We start from the raw sequence: 17,763 nt of genomic DNA, 5'->3' as shown, positions 1-17,763 counted from the left end.
TGTGTTTTTTTCTTCCTTTCCCATCACTGCAGGCTACGTTGGGGCACCGACTCGCGCACATCTTTATTGACCTCCCTGCCCAACCCGCGTCAAACCTGCACATATTTGTCCCGCTGTGTAGGAGGTCGGTCCTATGTGACTCATTCCGCAGGTACGAGCTATTGATAGAAGATGACGTGAGCGCCCGAGCGAGCGAGGAGCGCGGCTTGTTTGACTTGAGTGAGGTGTGCACGTCGGCACGTGAATGCGCTTCGTCACCTTCGTCACCCCAGCGAGTGGTAAGGCAGGCTCGTGTGCTGCACTGGCTGGCTCGTGTTGTTTGTATACTCGAGTGAAGTTGTAAAGTTTTACGTTTAGGGGGGGGTTCACGGGTTCCACGACGATTTAGTGTTCAGATATTGTAGAACATCGCTGGCGAGGTGGACAAGCTGGGCTCTCTGTTATTGGGATACTGCAGCGGGAATTTATGTATAGACCACCTTTCTCACGTTTTGGCCTGTTCAACGTCCAATACAGAACCGCTCGCACACATTAAACCCGGGCGTGGGAATGACCTTTTGAAGTACCTGACGTAAAATGCGTGACACCCGATATCGAAGACCAACTTTCTGATCCGTCGTATGATCTTCCAAAGTCATCGTTAGAGCATCAAAATTACAGGCGAGCACCAAGACCAACGTTCTGATCCGTCATATGATCTTCAAAGTCATCGTTAGAGCATAAAAATTACAGGTGAGCACAATGACCAACTTTCTGATCCGTCATATGATCTTCCGAAGTCATCGTTAGAGCATCAAATTCACAGTTGAGCACCAAGCCCCGTGATTAAATCCTCCCCCCCCCCACTATTCAGTGAGCTCCACACACAGAGGTAATGTTTACCTTTTTCATACAAAGTAGATAAAGTTGTTCTCACACCTGATTAAATAACGAGTTAAGACAACATGATCCAGCGAGGCGATGCCATTGTTCGAGCGTGTGACTCAATTACCAGTTAAATGCAGGTCATGGGGTCAACTCAGCGCATCATCCAGATGATATTAATAAAGTTGGGTACAACTTTGCAATTCAGCAGTGTTCCTTTTTAAGGCGTGACCAGTTCCAGGCGTACAAATGTGAAATGCTCAGCACGAAGTCAGGGCAGCCGGTAAATGAGTGCCTTCTCCACCCTTTGCTTGAACCAGAAAGCACTCTGATGGAACAATAGATTGATGAGATAAAAGGCACGAATCTACTGGTTTTTCGTAAAATGTCACTCACTATACTATATATTTTCCTTTTAAGGCCACAGTGTAATTGATGAGCTTAATAATAAGGGGTTCCCCTTTTTTCTGGCAACAAAACTGAAACCTTTTCATAAATCATGTGTGCATTAACTACAATACTTGTGGTCAAAATGCAAACAAAAAACACACCAGAGACGGCTTTCTTCGTTGAGTTTTATGTTATTACTGTTCTATGCAGCTTTGTATATTCATTTTATGCCGAGTCCTCGGGGAGTGGTGTGCAATTGAATTAAGATGTGGACCTTCAGTGCACTAGCTTCGTTGCCGTTTGGACGCTGGGTTGATGGAGCGGAACGAAAAAGATGTCGATTGCTTCAGTCTCCCGTGGGCACCCCGAGTGACTCACCCTCACATGTGAACACGCGGGCACGCGCGCTCATTCACACGGCCACACGAACGCGCGCGGAGTCAAAGTAGACAAAGCTGCCCTTGCGAGACCTGCAATAATGTCACTTGAAAGAAGTGTAAGTGCTGTGCCCATAGTTGGGCCGCTCAGCAACACACCCAGCCACCTTTGTCTTCCCAGCATTGGTGGAAAACACTTCTCAGCAGATGCAGTTACCGCTTCCGGGCTCATTTGACCTCAGGGAAGGCCGTGCCGGTCACACGTGCCGATCCCCTGCTGTAGTGGACAGCCGATGTCTCAACGTGTGGGAGCCGTCGTGGGGATGAGTTGGGCTGAAGAGTTCGTGTCCTCACGGGATCCGTTCCAGCAGCACGGTTCCCGTCTACTTCCTTCAGCCGTGCCCCTGGGGGGGGGCTCCCTTGTCTAACCGTAGCCCCCCACTGTCGCCTGGACCAGCCGTGACGTCACACCGTCAACGCAGAATCCAGATGGGTGCGATGTTGGTGTCACTGGCTTAGTTTAAATGACGGGTCATCTTCGTGTTTAAAAAAAAAAAACGTGGGCTGAAGAAAAAATCTGAATGTAATTTGTTATGATATTACTGCCATTCATTTTGTTTCCCAAACTCCAACTGTTCACCTGTAACTGGTAGAGAACGATTGGGGTCAGGGATGATGGAGCAGGAGAGCCGAAGCTCAAGGAGACTCATTGCTCATGAAGCGTGGGAACACAAAACCTGAGCTGTTCCTGGGCCAGCATGGCTTGACTCCCAGTGGTTGTGGCAACAAGGCATTGGAACACACCAAGACATAGAATTTAGAGACTGTTGGAGAAAGTGTTGATCGTGAGCACCAATCTGGGCTAGCGTGGCATGCAAGCGAGTAGCCTGGCTCGCAACAAACTCGGTCACCACTGATATTCACGCACCACAGTTGGTATATTTATTTCGGCTCAATTGACCATTGGGAGGCCCGACCCCAGACCAGGTTCAAATGTCAATGTGGCTGTGGTTGTGCATGGCCAACAGATTTGGCCATGGAATTGTGGCACTGTATGACAGCAACTGACACCACGATGCACACAGACGCGCTTGGTCGTCGCACTTTCCCTGTCTCAACACGGGACTTTAAGCAGGACCCCCCCCCCCCCCCCCTGTTGTATTGAAGTCGAAATCTGCCACTGTTACAGTCGCTCTATAGTGAGGATCACACCTACTATACCTTTGCTGTCCTAACAAATTGTCATATTGTGGAATTGTAAACATACACTCAAAGGCTATCAAAACAAGTTTAAAATCAACTGTAATTTGTACTCTGCAATTAAAAGTAAACTTTAATCGGTGAGAAAATGCAACATTTCTTTGCTGAAATAGCGTTTAAAGCATGCTTAAGCATGTGAGCTTTCTTATCTCGGTCAGCAGTAAGAAATTCGTGAGTGTTACTTTTATGACAGTAACTGAAATGCAATGAATGCATTCATAACCCTGTAGCTAATTGTAAGGCAGTCTTTAATGTGCTGTTGAAGGCATTGTGTTGCTGTGCAACGGTGAAGAGAATATCAATTAAGGCACTGGTATATGTCAACTTTACATCTTACATGACATGTTAAATGAAGCAATTTACCGAATAAACACACACAGGCAAGTCAGACGCATAGAGCAACTCTTTAACCATAGAGCAATTGCAAATCTATGATAAAACAAGAATAGGCAATATCTGTAATTCCAGTATTCCGCTTACAAAATGCATTTGCCCATGAAAATAGCAAAAGAGCGAATAATTACTTATATAACAAAGCATGGCTCTTCCTGCAAACAACGCCGGAGACCTTTGATAATATTTGTAGGAAATAAACAGTGTTGGTTTTGTCCTGCGGAAAGGATTTAAGCCTCCGGTATGCGGAGTTTACAGGATTTCCAAGTTTCCTCGCCGTGGACAATGTCACAGTGCACTCTTATCCAAAGGAGCATTATTATGTTCATAGCATTTGCGTGTGAGTTGTGGCAGGTAAACTGCCCCATTACCGTATCCAAGTGACAAAATCTGTCACTGATCTTGGAGGGGCAGTCAAAAGGTATCGAGACTGGGATTTTGGAAGTGCTCTCGATAGGATGGCCACTGGAAGCTGTCCACAGCGGTACTTTTTTTAGTCTCTCCCAAGGGTTCATGGGCAGTCAACCCCCAATCTAGATTTAATTTCACAGCCTTCCAATTTTGAGTTGGGCTCTCTAACCACAATGCCATCCGGCCAGATTTCATAATCAGTCCATCGACATGTACGTGGCTTAAACACAGTCATCTTCTGAGTTTGCGCGATGAGTAAAGGTTCGAGGCATTCTAACCACTTTAACGCAACAGGCGTTTGCGTTGATATTTCCGCGCGGAAACCTGACGACGCGTTGTGAAGCGCAAGGACACTTGCGTACTGCGGTCGATCGCGGTGGACGGAGTGGCGTGAGCTTCACACACAACCCACCACTTGTTTTGTGCATGACTTTTGCTCATTTACATCCTCCCCATTGGGGGGGCGAGGTTGGTGGTGGTGGCTGCTCTCACGCGCCATTGCAGTACGGAGCCTGCACGGGGTGCATGCAAAGTTTGGCCATCCATCGCGGGCGAAAAAAAGCGCAGCGCGATGTTCAAAACAGCAACTCCTTTTCCTTATGCCGTGCGCGTCAAAGATAAGGCTGCTTGGGAACAAAGCGCTGCCAAAAGAAATATCCAACTCGGAGCAAGGAAAACTAGGGTAAAAAGCTTTTGATAAATTATTTATACAAGAAGCCACTCTCGTTGTGTTTTCGTTACGGATGATTGCACTGTACAACGATGCATTGCAAGGGACGAAAAAATTAGCTTATTACATTTTTTAAATGTTGCTTTCCAAAAATAATCCTTGAAAATTTCTTGTGTTTTGCCATTGTGTTAAAAAAATACGGCAAGGTTTTTATTAGTCAATGAGCCTCTCTGGTTTTATTTAAACAAGTCAAGAATTATATGTTTTTTTAAAGACTGCATTTTGTATTATAGTGTACAACTTTAAACTTCCTGCATTTATTGAGTTACATGTGATTTTAAGTTTTGACCCCCCATTAAAATCAGTTCTTACTCAGCAGGCAGTTATGAATGATTTCTATTCAAGCGAGTTTGACTTTTAGTACTTACAGGGCACAACATCATCTGTGAATTATGTTGAACGCTGCCAATGGGGAAGGGAATTATGGGTGATTGCCAGCTCATGGTAAATTCTTGCTGACCACATCGGTCCATCTTTGAATCTAAAACTAAACTAGTTTTATATTTTTGTTTAACCAGGTAAGCCCACTGAGCTATGTAGCTATTTTTGAAAATGCGGCCAGGCCACTAGTGATGGCTTAACGGAGTGGCTTATCACGTGGAAATTCATAGCAGCCAAATATTCTAAACGCATGTTTCTAAATGTGGAGGGAAAAACCCGGAGGACCCGGAGAGAAATCCACACGACCACAGGGAGAACGTGCAAACTCCAAATATACAGGCGTCAGGGTCGGAACGCACAACCTCCTATGCACCAGGCGAGGTAGTTAACAGCAGGAGGGAGCACAGGTTTAAAGTGCCATAGAAGAGCCGTGCACTTGTTTTGCACGTTCTGCATCAGGCTCCCAACATGCTCAATCGAGGATCCACGCCCCCACAAACCTTTGGACTCGCTCGCTCCTGGCTTGCAAGCAAAAGCAATAAAGGCATTCTAACAGGGTATCTCCATTCCGCTCAATCACACCACCTCGTGCCAGGAGTTCTGCGCTTGATTAAGGCTGCAAAGGACAGGAATTGTCAAATTCGTTTGCAGCAGCAGCTACAACTGCGTGTTTGCTTGGTGCGACGGAGTGGAAACAAAGTGCCTTGGCAGTTAAGGTGGGGCCTCTACTCTTGCGCGATCCAGGGCTGCTGGATGTAAAAACATTTTTTTTTCTCTCGCAGGAAGCCACAGCGTGGGTTGTAAGGCCCACCCTCTAGAGCTGCCGGAGGTGCGTTTATAAAAAAAAATGTTATAAGAAAAAAAAATCTACGCTGGCTGGTCGTGTGACTCGTGCCTTCCTTGTCTGGGTTTGAGCTCCATGCTCAAGGGGAGCCGTTAGCACCGAGCCCTTAGTGATTGCACTCGGAGAGAACGTAACGTGCTGAAATACGCAGCGGTCGACATGGAGGCTCGTGTGAAGAGGTGCTCCTCCGTCGTGTGTGTCGCACACTTCAGTGTACTGTAGTAAATACGGCATGTGTTTCGGTGCTCCCGTAGCCGCGACACCATGAAGAACAGTAAAAAGCAGAGGTAAGTTCTGAAGCTTTGCTACAAGCGTGTGTGCGTGTGAAAGAACGGATGGGGAAATGTGATTTCACAGTAACAGCGAAATGTCGATACGACAAGTGTTAAACTTAGAGCTTGCACATAAAGTACTGCGCTGAATTGTTCTATGGTCGGTGAATTCCACAGCCCGAATTCCAATTTTTGTTTGCGCAGTTGAATTGTAATTCATAGCTTTTTTTTAGAAGTACAAGGCTTAGCTTATTAGATTGTTTTGAAAATGTAATTTATATATGCTGTAATTTATTCTTCTTTCTGACTGAATTTATTATCTTTTAATCTATTTTGATAAATGGCAAGTATGCATTTGTTTTTCTGTTTTTAGTTTCATATATCAGGGAGTACGTGCATGCAACTTATCACTGAGTTTACTATAAAAACATTTAGAAAATTGGCTTGTTGACATTTGCCCAATAAAACTGCTGAGTTATTTCTTTTCAATCATAAAACGTCTTCACATTTGAATATATATTTGCCATTCCATCATTTGGAATGCGCGTAAGAATGTTGCTGGCCTTCAACCCAGCCCAAGATTCAAGTTTGTGTTGAGACACAGATGGAACTACTGCTGAAACATCAATAAGCAAAGAGGCATTTGTTTCGTCACTGAATTAAATAACCAACATTTATATATGTCGACCAGTAGGGTTTCCTGACCAGTTTTCTTTTTTTATATCGTAGCATTTGTTTAATAAAAGCAAGTCCTGGATAATGTTTTACTTTTCTGAATCTCATCAGCTAGGGTGTGTGACCAATAAAAAAAACGGCTCCTAGATTTGCAGTCGTTGCAGGGGAGCGCTATCTTCAAGCTCCGTGGTGCCGCAATTCGCTTTCAACAAAATGCAACAAAACTGTATAAAAAATACTTTGTGGCAGTGAATCAACACTTCAGCCGAGTCTAGGTCATTGTTGCCGGGAAGGTCATGAATCCCCCAGCCCAGTTACTTTCGCCTGAGTTCATAAAAGCTTAGCGTGAAAAGAGGGGCACTGGAATTCGTGAAAATGGGTTATTTCTTCTGGGTGTTTAACGTTGCCCAAATCTTAAATGTTATTGTTACCGAGTCTGCATAATGTCCCAGGCTAATCTGGAGGCGTACGAATGGGAAAAAAACATTTTTTATTGTTTAACCTTGCTCTTTTCACGGCAGCATCTTGGAGAAGGGGGTCTCATGGTGGGTAATCTCGCGTTTATTGTTTGGTTGCAGGCGAGTTTAAATGTGCAGCCAGAAAATCCGTGCGCTGCTTCAGTGACATTCGCTAATCAGTCCACTGGAGAAATCAGAATATTGAAACTGGAGGAATCCGATGAGCTATAAAGCTCTTTTACCACAGATGTCCAAATGATTAGCGAACGTCACTGAAGAAGTGCACAGCTATAACTGAGCATTGCCCACTGCCAATCCGAGGAAACTCGATGGAGCAAATGTGGCCATTTTCAAAGATCAAGGGGAGACAACTGCTGGAGTGACAACTATTCCAGTTCACTGTGATGGCATTGTGAGGATTACATTGTCTCAGCTTCGATTAACATAAATGAGACGCAAGATGGGTGACTAGGATGCTTTTTTTCTTCTCAAAAGGAATGCTGAATAAAAAACGAAAAACCCCCAAAATCCTTTTGCATGAGAGTGGCACAAAAGTGGCTTTGTAGTGAGGGCGAATTAACGGTACGGTGGGCTGCAGAAAGATTGCAGCTCTGATCTCGTGGGCCTCGGCAACGGAGAGCGGGTGTTTAATAACGTTACAGCGCGGCGATTCTGCGTGTGCGGCCGAGCGTGCCAAAGCCACGAGGCCATGCGAATCGCAGAGAACACCACGCAGCCTCCCTGAGGCTTGAGGGCATTTCAGGAATCCGGACCCCCTGCTGAGATGCTTCTCTGTCCTTCCAGCTATCGCATTATCGCCCCGCTGTGGCCTTCTCAGTCTAGCCCAGGGTGTAAGTATTGAGCAGGGCTAGGGGGAGGGCTATAGAACTTGTCTGACCCATTTCTGTAGTTTTCCCGAAATTTCATTCATTTTGCATTGAAGGGCATAGCAGCAGCAAAGCAGATGTTAATTAGGGCACGTTTTAGTTTACAGTACAGTATTTTGGTTTCCTAATTTCACAACCAGAAGTCCAACATTTTATGAATAGGAAGCTTTTTTGGGCATTGTTTGGCCCTCTATATTTTTCAAATGGTTTCTAGTGCTAGATCTCGGCCAACACTGCAATTAATTATTCAAACGTGAAAAATTATCCATCAGAAAAAGGTTATTTAAATTTGGCAAACTGACTGCTGTATTGTGGATTGTGGGTCGGGAGGAAATCTCTGAAAAATAACAAAAAATGTCGAGCCAGGTGTTATTTTCCGAGCGTAATGTTATATGTCCATATTTGTTTAATTGGCAATGACTTATGAAATGAAACGTAAGTTGTAGGCATGTTGGGACCGAAACATTCATTGATTTAGGACTGAGCCAAATCCTAATGTACAATATTATGAGAACACTCCACTCATTGTGTGCAATACATTGATGGGGTATTGCAGACACAACCCGTAACCACGTTATCGCTATCTAATTTCCACCTAAAACAATCAAGACGAGCTAGATAGAGACAAACGATTGCATTTGGGCATTTATGTGCATTCAGACCCCTCACCCGGGGAGAGCTTTGTTGTGGATATACGTTCCCATTACTCGACTGTTGTGCATTCTGTCGGCGGGGCCATTGTGTTTCAAGCGTGGCCCTCCAGTCGTCCAGGTCGCCTCTGGTGCTGTACCACGACACTGTACAGCTGTTGCCGTGGCACCAGCCACTGGCCCTTTTACAAGCAGGGCTGGGACGAGGGGGTTGAAGGGGTTGGGGAAGCACAGTTGGGATTGTCCCCCCCAACATTTTTTTGTGTCCATGGTGTTAGGGTTGCACGCTGTTGTTTGCACAGGTGCGGAACACTGACCTTACATTTGTGCCCGGTAATTCAAAACCAACGCTAGCGCTTTACAATTGCAGGAAATTGTTTCCTGGGTTAATAAAGTCCCCTGGCTGCCTGTCCTAGGTCAGCCTCTCTCCTCTCCTCGCTCTTACCCTGGCATTTTTAACCGGCCCCTAATGCGGCCTGTCCACTGTGGGGTGTAACCCAACGCTCAAAGGGGATCTGCTCGATGTTGACTCGGCATTAGGGCCAGCTGTCCTTTGTGTTATTTCTATTCATCTCCTGTTAGTGCTGTACATGTGGTAATTGGGACATTCTCAAGATTCTGGGGAAATTCTTGTGGCTTGGGAAAACAAAAACATGGTCATTAAAATTAAAAATACTTTACTGTATGCACACGGTGTCATTGAAGAGACGGGCAGACGCCGATGAACTAAATTCGCTATTTAAAGCTTGAAGATGTTTCGGATTAGCAGGAAACACTTGTGGATTAAAATGTTCAACATACTATAGTTAGCTCACAGTTGTTTTTACAATGTCATAAAATGGACACTCCGCTTGCTCTTTGACTGCGTCATTTTATTGCATCTGTTTATTATTGTGTACCGTGGCCTGTGCGTTTAACTACAGCAACATACGATTAATTATATTCTTTGGATCTTTCGGTAAAGTCACGTAGATAGGTTAAAAGAAAATCAAAAATAACTACGTGACTTTACCGACAAAGAATATGAATTCCTGCAGTCACGAAAGTTTTAAGTCAAGATTTATACAATGAATTAATAACATTTGAAGTATCGTGCAGAATAAATCTTATGATGAAAAAACAAACTCAACACACTTGTCAATAACAGTGTGGTATAAAAAAATATATTCAATTTTGAACAGTGGCCTCAAAAGGGCTACTGCGATGATGTTTCATCACCGGTTTTATATATATGTGTGTTTTCTTTTAAGGCAGTGATGTTGAGTTTCTTGGTGTTGATACACAATTACGCAACGGATGCCTCCTCCTGTGCGTGCACATGTTTGTGCTATTGTTTCATATTGGCACGTTTACACGTGCATATGTTCACGTGGGAATGGCTGTGTTGTGATACTGCGAGTGTTGATTCCAATGTTGGCATTGGACAGCTACCCCATGGCCCAGGCCCTCCCGGTGAGGCGTACTTGTTTTTCCAGTGTGTTAGAACTGGAGGGAGCCTCCCAATTGAATGCCTCCCACTGCGCCCACTGAACCCTCTCGAGTGCTACTCGATGGGTGCAAATCAAATTTAAAACATCTGTTTCCCACGCTATATTTGAATGCGTTCATCAAAATGTACAATTGCAATGCGAGTGATTGCCTCTCAAACCCTCTGTGGTTGATAAAATACTGCAAGTGCCATCACTCGTAAGTCAACAGTGGTCATTCTATTGAGAGGCTAGCATCAGCTGTGAAAATGTAGCATATTCACTACATATTAGCTTCTGGTCACCAATCAAAATGTTTACCATCCAAGTTTATTGGAGAAGGGAGAATATTTCCCCTTGTGCCAGCATTGTGCAAGTATATTTCTTTAGACATTTGAATTCTCTATATTCTAAATGTTGGTTGCTGGTAGAATATTGATAATCTTTTAAAACTCCCATGCATTGATTATTAAGCTGCACTGCTATAATCACTCTTTTGAAATGTAGCTGCATTTAGATGCTTGTATAATGAAATTTTGTTATGTGGGTGGGTATTTACAGTGGCCGCACATGTCACAAACATGAGGTTACAATTGAATTTGATAATTACCACCCTCACAAGGTCTGCTTCATTGACATTTGACGCATTCAAATGTCGGTTTGGATTTTGTAAATACATTTTAGGCTATTTCAAGTCAAGTTCTTTTCCCCTAGACATATTCCAAGCATGTATGTTTGTTCTCTCTTCCTAATGCCCCATAGTTCAAATGTGTAAAAGATCCAATAATTTTTTTCTTTTGGAATTTAAAACAGTAACCTTTTTTTAATACTTTTTAAATGTCATGTTTAAGATCAATTAACCAAGGAATGTAAATAATATTGCAGTATTTTGTATTGGAATGTATTAAAAACAAAGATTATGATACTACTGCAGGATACAGTAGTTTTAATTTGAGCTTAGAACATGTATTTTACCTGCAGTATGAAGATATTGATTCTGCCATGTGAATATAGATTTTAAATTGGCTCCGTGACCCCGATAAAAACAAATGCATAACTATTTAGTTCACCATTGAGAACCTTTTTTTGTTTTACCGGGACATGTCGATAAATTTAAAATAAAAATAATTTTCTTAATAGATTTGGTGGTCGATATTTTGTAAACCCAGGTGAAATCGTGTGTGTGTGTCATGTATTAGAGCAAACAATCCAAGCCAATGCATTTTTGGTCACCTTGGCCACTCTGACACCCAACACACTCCATTCAAATGCGAACCGCCCTCCTGCATTCCTCGCGCATTTCGTCTGAAGGGAAGAGCCGCCGGTCCATTGTCATGTTAAACTTGAGGCGAGCCGAGGGATACAGCCAATCAACAACATGGGCCACGCCACCTGAAGCTCACAGGGGGTGGAACATGTTTTAGAAAGTGAAACCTTTTTTTTCGTTATTTTAAAACAAAACTTATTCCATAAGCTTTATTTATTGACTTGTGCAATTTGTTCCAACCAGTAGATTATTTATTTTTAAAATGCTAAGCTTATCCCAATTGCAATGCAATGTTGGGTTTACAGTTTTTTTCTCCAGCATACCGCACAACCCACCCCACTCCTTACCCACTCCCCCCATGGCTGCCGGCTGTGTTGGTAGCTCCTAGTGGCAAGCTTTACCCATGTGCTTCTCTCGTCCTAGAGCCCTTTGTTTGTTCCAGTAACCACCACGTTTCCTCGCTGGCGATCTACACCATCCACAGCTGCCTGCCAGCCAGCCAACATGTTCTCCTGAAGGCCGTGTGATTTGTATTTAGAATATTTTTGGTTTGCCATTAGTTTTTGTTCACTCAAATGTAACTCAGGAGTGGCGATGTACCTGCAAGCTGATCCTTTTTGGTGAGTCCTGTTACACGCAGTGCTTTGTTTTCAGACGCTCTCACTGGTTGTGCCATGTGGTGGTGAACACTTTCTATGATGTGGTACAGGAGCATGGCTTTTCCTTTGCTTTCACACCCAGCATCTCTATTGGTTAATGCAGTTATAGAATACTTGCGTTTATGTTTGTGGTCTTTTGTGACAAGTGCTTCTGATTTCCACAATTGTTTTTACTTTGGTGTGGCATTGTATGTGATGTGCAGTACTGTACATAGTTCTGGTTATGGGGCCAAGCACCTTCTTGATGTGCTAATAATCCCATTTAGTGTGCTTCTATGAATACGTTTATTGATGTGAGGAGTTACCACTGGGTATGTGCGACTTCTTTTACAATGCCATTGTGAAAAGAGTTTGTCTATGGTAAACTTTACATGAAACTTCGAACATGTGGCTTTTAGTTAGAATGGTGGGATAAAATGAGTTTGCCTCAGCTTAATCAAAGCAGCAGTTTGTAGGATGTGCTGAACAATTAAAGCTAAGAATGTGGTTTCCTGTTGGAGAATAATTCTTTCATTGTGATGTTGCAGTTCTTACGTGGTAGCTGGTAAAATATCGCGTCGTAATTTGACAATGATCAGTTCTACTGCCGTGTTTATGATTCTTACAGTCTTCATCCACTTCTAGATGAAGTCCACCCCACGTTGTGTTATTTGTAGGGCTATTTTTCTTCTGGTCAGTGCCGATTGAATGGGGGTGGGGGGTGCCCAGGTCTGGTTTAAATATTATTGATATCTGATATCTGAAGGAGATATCAATCACCCCCCCCCCCCCACAGCTCCAATTTCCCGCACCTCCGATTAGCACGGTCGGCGATGTAGGGTGCGAAAGAAGTTCAACACAAATATTGATTTTAGACTTGATCGGAAAATCAAACTCAGGTCTCGGGTTTCGTAGCCGAATACGGCAAAGCACTGCTACGCCCACAATGATTTAATGAATTTCAAATATCTAGAGTGCATTGCAGTGTGGTGCATCATCACCTTTTCAAGTATAATCTCACCACCCTGATAATTTGATAGCACTCGGCTGCCAATGAGTCACAGAAATCTCCACATTTTTGTCAATGCATTTGCCCAGTATGTGGGCACGCTTTTGGTGGGTGTGTTGTGTGTGGGGTTATAAGGCGCAGTGTTTGTTACACTTCGTTGCTGAATGTAGACGTGATGCTGTGCCTGCTTCGAAACATCTTGTCACGGGTCACTGCGAACCATGGCAGTGCAATTCTGGTGCCACATCGGCAGGGAAAAGGGGCACACATACTCACTGCCCATCCCTTGAGGTGTCATAGTCGGAGAACATACCAAATCGTGGAGGAGTTTGAAATTACCAAACAAAAAACCTCGTAAGAAGACTGGCTTTTTCGTGGAGCGGGGAGTCTCCCCATAGCCAAAACTCCCAATCGTCCGTGATTTTTACCTGATTCTTCGTAGAGAGCAGTTCTCAGCCTAAATTTGCGAACTTCTAGCAAACGTTTTGAGTTTTTAAGAAGCACGCAGGCATCGTGAAGTCGCAGACAAGGGAGTTGCACTGCATGTGCTGCACACACACAGTATTAAGGATTTTTTAAGCAAAGGAAGTACAATCTTGATTTGAAGCTTTCGTGACTGCAGGAATCCATACTCTTTGGTTCTTTCGGTAAAGTCACGTAGATAGGAAATTCCTGCCGTGTTTGTTTCACCTTGCTTGTGTTGCGATCACCTGATCACGGTTGCTTGTGTTGCGATCGAAACGTCGTGATCTAATAATTTTCTGTCTTCGTGACTTTACCGAAAGAACCAGAGTAAAGAAAGCATAGGTAAGTGCAGGTAACGGGTCGGTTGAAGCAAAGGAACTCGAGATGCACATCTCAATGACACTATCAAAGCGAGCAGGTTGCTCTGTGGTTTTTAAAAGTTGGGAGTTTAAAACAGTTAAGCAAAGGGGGCTCAAGAACAGCAGATCAGAAGGCATGAACGGACCCTGTCCACCCCACACCTCCACTCCTCCCCCCTGTTCGCACACGTGTGTTTATATTGCAACGGGGTGTGTGAGATATCAGAAGCTTTGATACATTACCGTGTTTGCCCTCAAGTATATTAGGGTATATATTGTATATATAAAAGTGTGTATACGTTATTACTGCGCAAACATGATTACACTGATTTTAAGATTGTGTCTTTATATGTCTCCATCGTGAGTTATGGTTGCATCTCTCTCCCACGGCGGTGACCTCTCTGTGAATTTGCCCATCATCAGCCTCTTTTGCTGCCTTCATAGGGGGCAGGTTATCTCCACGTTGTTTAAGGGCTGGGAGTGTTTAAATACTTCCATTGCACGCGTGTGTTTATATTGCCAGGAGTTTATAACATATCAGTAGCTTGCATTCATTCATTCACTGTTTGCCATCAAGCACACTAGAATATATATGCACTCGTGTATTATCACTGTATAGGCTGTGTGTACACGGGTAATGTGGTGTTTTTGCAGGGAACGTGTTACTGATAACTTACAAAGTACCACATTGTGCCGTTTCTGCATTAAAAATTGTTAGTTTTAGCCACGAGTGGCACAAGTATCACTTTGCTTGGAAAGGCGCTGGTGTTTAATATGTGTGGCTTTTTGTGTGCGCTGGCACTAATGAAACGTGTTTGGTGTATAAAATGCCTTTTCCCACATGCATTGAGAGCCCCACACAATCCCTGGGTCAGTGCTCACACGGGCACACTGGAAATGGCACTCCCTAGTTTTTAATACTTTCTTATTAAGACCGCTCGCCTAATTAAAATTCAGAAAACATTAAATGGAGCCACGTGAATTAAACCTTAGTGCGAGATCCCGCGAATATCTAAGCCCCCTCCACCATTGACAGAGATTTTAACCAGAGGCAAAAAAAGTTCTCATTTTCGTCTCTTTGAAGGAAGTAGTTTTTCTGCCATTGGCCAGTGCTGTGTAATTGGTTATGCAATTTCTGGCCCCTAGCAATTTATTTATCCTGCTCTGAAAGAACGTTGTCCTTCATAAGGTTCCATAAAGAGGCAAAACGAATCCATTTTGCCAGTTGAAACTGGAGGCTTGAATTGCAGCACGTTTTAGCATTGAACAATGTTTGAAGGCGAATGATTGGCCAATAGATGGAAAGTGTACCTTTTGATAATGCAGGCAAGATACGGATTTGTCATCACTGCTTTACAAAAGTCATCCAGCTGTACTTGTAAAGTACTCTCATGTGTTTGATATTTGTTTACATGGACTTAAATATTCTCACAATGTGCATTTTTATGTGAGTGTGTGTCCATTTACTACTAGGGCTTGTGTCGTCAAGTACAGAATCGCATTGTCATCGGACATTAGATGCACACTGAAGCCAGATTGTATTGAACACCTGCACCATGCAATTTGTTTGAACTGGGTTACATTTTAACTCTGATTCCTAGGGAAAAGAAAACATTGTTATTCTTAATAAAAAAAACAAGTCACAAGGAACTACTGTGCTGTCATGGCCAGCTTTTGTATGTGACAGCTATTGTACAGTACTGCAAAAGAGTAACTCTACTCTACTCAAGCAATGTACTCTAAATATAGAACCAGAATCAGATACATTGCTGTTCAACATTAAGGGATGGTGTAGAATCAGATGCCTGGTATTTAATGAGGCAATTGACTATATATAGTAATTCGTGTGGCTTGTCCTAAGGGGTCTTCAGCCATGGAAATGTGGAATCTTACCACTGATTCAGGTTGTAGCATTTTCAAATTCACGATCGACGCATTCACCGTTGAAGGAAAAATAAAGGCTGACAATGTAAATATCCGATTACAGTTGTTACACGACCCATAGTTGCTGAAATTATTTGAAGGATGACATGTGGTGTGAACGTGTAACTTGATCTCGGTAGGTTGATATGGAGTTTTAATACCTTTAGTCCAGCTGTTGGTGCCCAAGTCTTATCATCAGAATAGGCAACTCATCATTGCCCAGAGGCTGGATTATTTCCCCTTTGTATTGGTGATATGCTATGGGATTAAATTAATGTCACGGGACATTGTGACTCGTGCAAACAGCACTTCAGCCATTCACGTAAATTGACAGCTAATGTATAACACACTAAGCATACTGTATTTACGTAGTACTCTAACATATAACACTGGCGAGAGAGACTCGTTGGAGGCCTTCATCCAGCATGGATAGATCCGGCTGATGTCTTGTACTGTAAACTATGCATAGTGAAGTGTACACATGTGATTGCAACCTGGTCGTGATATATGGGTCTCCCCCCCCCCTCCTTGTTTGGTACATTGGAAGGCTGTTGGAAATACCAGGCATGGTTGGGGTGCTGCGGGTCCAGATTTTGTTGGTTTACAGGTTACGTCAATTATAATGGGGGGGCATGTTTGTGATTTTCTGAGCGAACGAATGCAGTACCTCCTCCCTAGGAACTACAAAAACGCAATCCTACGTGAATGCAAGCGCATGCTTGTTCACTGCCAAAGCAAAATGGTGATTTAAAACAGGCCTGCAGTGCCCAACCACTTTGGGTGACTTGCCGTGTTTACCTTTTTTGAGAGTGCAGACGGCCCCCTCGGGCGGGCGGGCAGGCGGGCGCTGGGGGAGTGCTTTTTTTAGTCGTCACGTTAAACTCCTTTGCTTATTTGGGTGCCGGCTCCAAAAGGGGGCACACCACACGGGTCGGTGGAGGCACAGGGCACGGGGGGCAATCCCGGCCAGGAGCTGCTCCCCTTCCCAATTGACCTGGCTGCCTGTTCGCTTTCAAAGGAGGCTAATGTTTCACGGTCGCAAATGGCTCCTCGCGCTGGCACATGTGCCACACCACCGCCGCCGCACAGACAGGCACGTTGCGGAAATATTGCTTTCTACCGTCGTTGGTAAATGCTGCGTCGGCCATGAGAAATGGTGGCCTCTTGCCTTTATCGTCGTGGTTATGTAGCGATTGCTTTAGATGCCCATCTCTCGTTTGCCTGAGATGTGCGAAAAGTGCAACTATCAACTGCGGTGTATGTTTGAGCTATAAAGCCATTCCATAAGTACATTGTGATTCAAAAGGATTGGGATTGAGCACAGCAGTAATGCTGGCTCAGGAAAGATAACCGCGGTTATATTCATTTGGCCCCATCGTCGCTCATGAGCTGGCGTAAGGGTGCAGATGATGACAGTGATTTGTTTTTGATATTGTGCCCTCCTATACACCGGGATGTCTCAAAGTACTATGCATCACATTGCATCTCAACCCATTTGAAAGGGTACCCCCAGTGGCAGGTGTCACTGGGCACAAGGTAACTCAGCACCTGGCTTTCAAATGGGCATTAATCTGCCAGTAGGAGGTGACCATTGATACAATAATCCCAATTGAGTTATCTGATGATGATAAAGAAGCATGACCTCAATGCTTTTCAAAAGAAACATGTTAACGTTTGCTCATTGATTTCTGCTGTCTTTTAGAGATTGATACATCGTCACTTGAATTATTTTATAATTTATAACATGCTTGTAACATTGGTGAATAACGCGATCTAACTCAAAAACCTTTATTATGAATAGTATTGGTAACGAAAGCCTACGTGTTAAACTGACATTGTCATTTTAATCAATGAAGCATTTGCTGAAGAACAACAAGCACTTGCCTCTAATCCAGCGCATTGGAGGCGGAGTTGGGCTATTGTGCAGATCGTATCGTGTGGGGTGAGACTCCCAAAGCTGTCAGGAGATGGCAGTACAGCAAATGGGTTCATGCCTCGTTTGTGTGGACCACAATAATTTGGCCAAACATTCCATTGCAGCTAA

At 43.8% G+C, this 17,763-nt stretch overlaps 1 protein-coding gene across 2 annotated transcripts in view; it reads left to right on the top strand.

Annotated features, from left to right (window-relative positions):
* The first annotated feature begins 5,669 nt into the window (after positions 1 to 5,669).
* LOC144937556 (protein Shroom2-like) overlaps positions 5,670 to 17,763 on the top strand; it is a 74,699-nt gene continuing 62,605 nt past the window's right edge. Inside the window, exon 1 of one of the 2 annotated variants that reach the window (XM_078864839.1) lies at positions 5,670 to 5,937. In XM_078864839.1, the coding sequence (XP_078720965.1) occupies positions 5,915 to 5,937 (23 nt within the window). In that variant the 5' untranslated portion in view covers positions 5,670 to 5,914. Of the gene's footprint in view, positions 5,938 to 11,695; positions 11,946 to 17,763 lie in introns of those variants that run through there. The other variant, XM_078864837.1, reaches the window with a different exon arrangement.

The sequence above is a fragment of the Lampetra fluviatilis genome, chromosome 19 (genome assembly GCF_964198595.1).
Source record: "Lampetra fluviatilis chromosome 19, kcLamFluv1.1, whole genome shotgun sequence".
Taxonomy (NCBI): Eukaryota; Metazoa; Chordata; class Hyperoartia; order Petromyzontiformes; family Petromyzontidae; genus Lampetra; species Lampetra fluviatilis.
The sequence above is the reverse complement of the archived record's forward strand: the minus strand, read 5'-3'. Positions and strand labels throughout refer to the sequence as shown.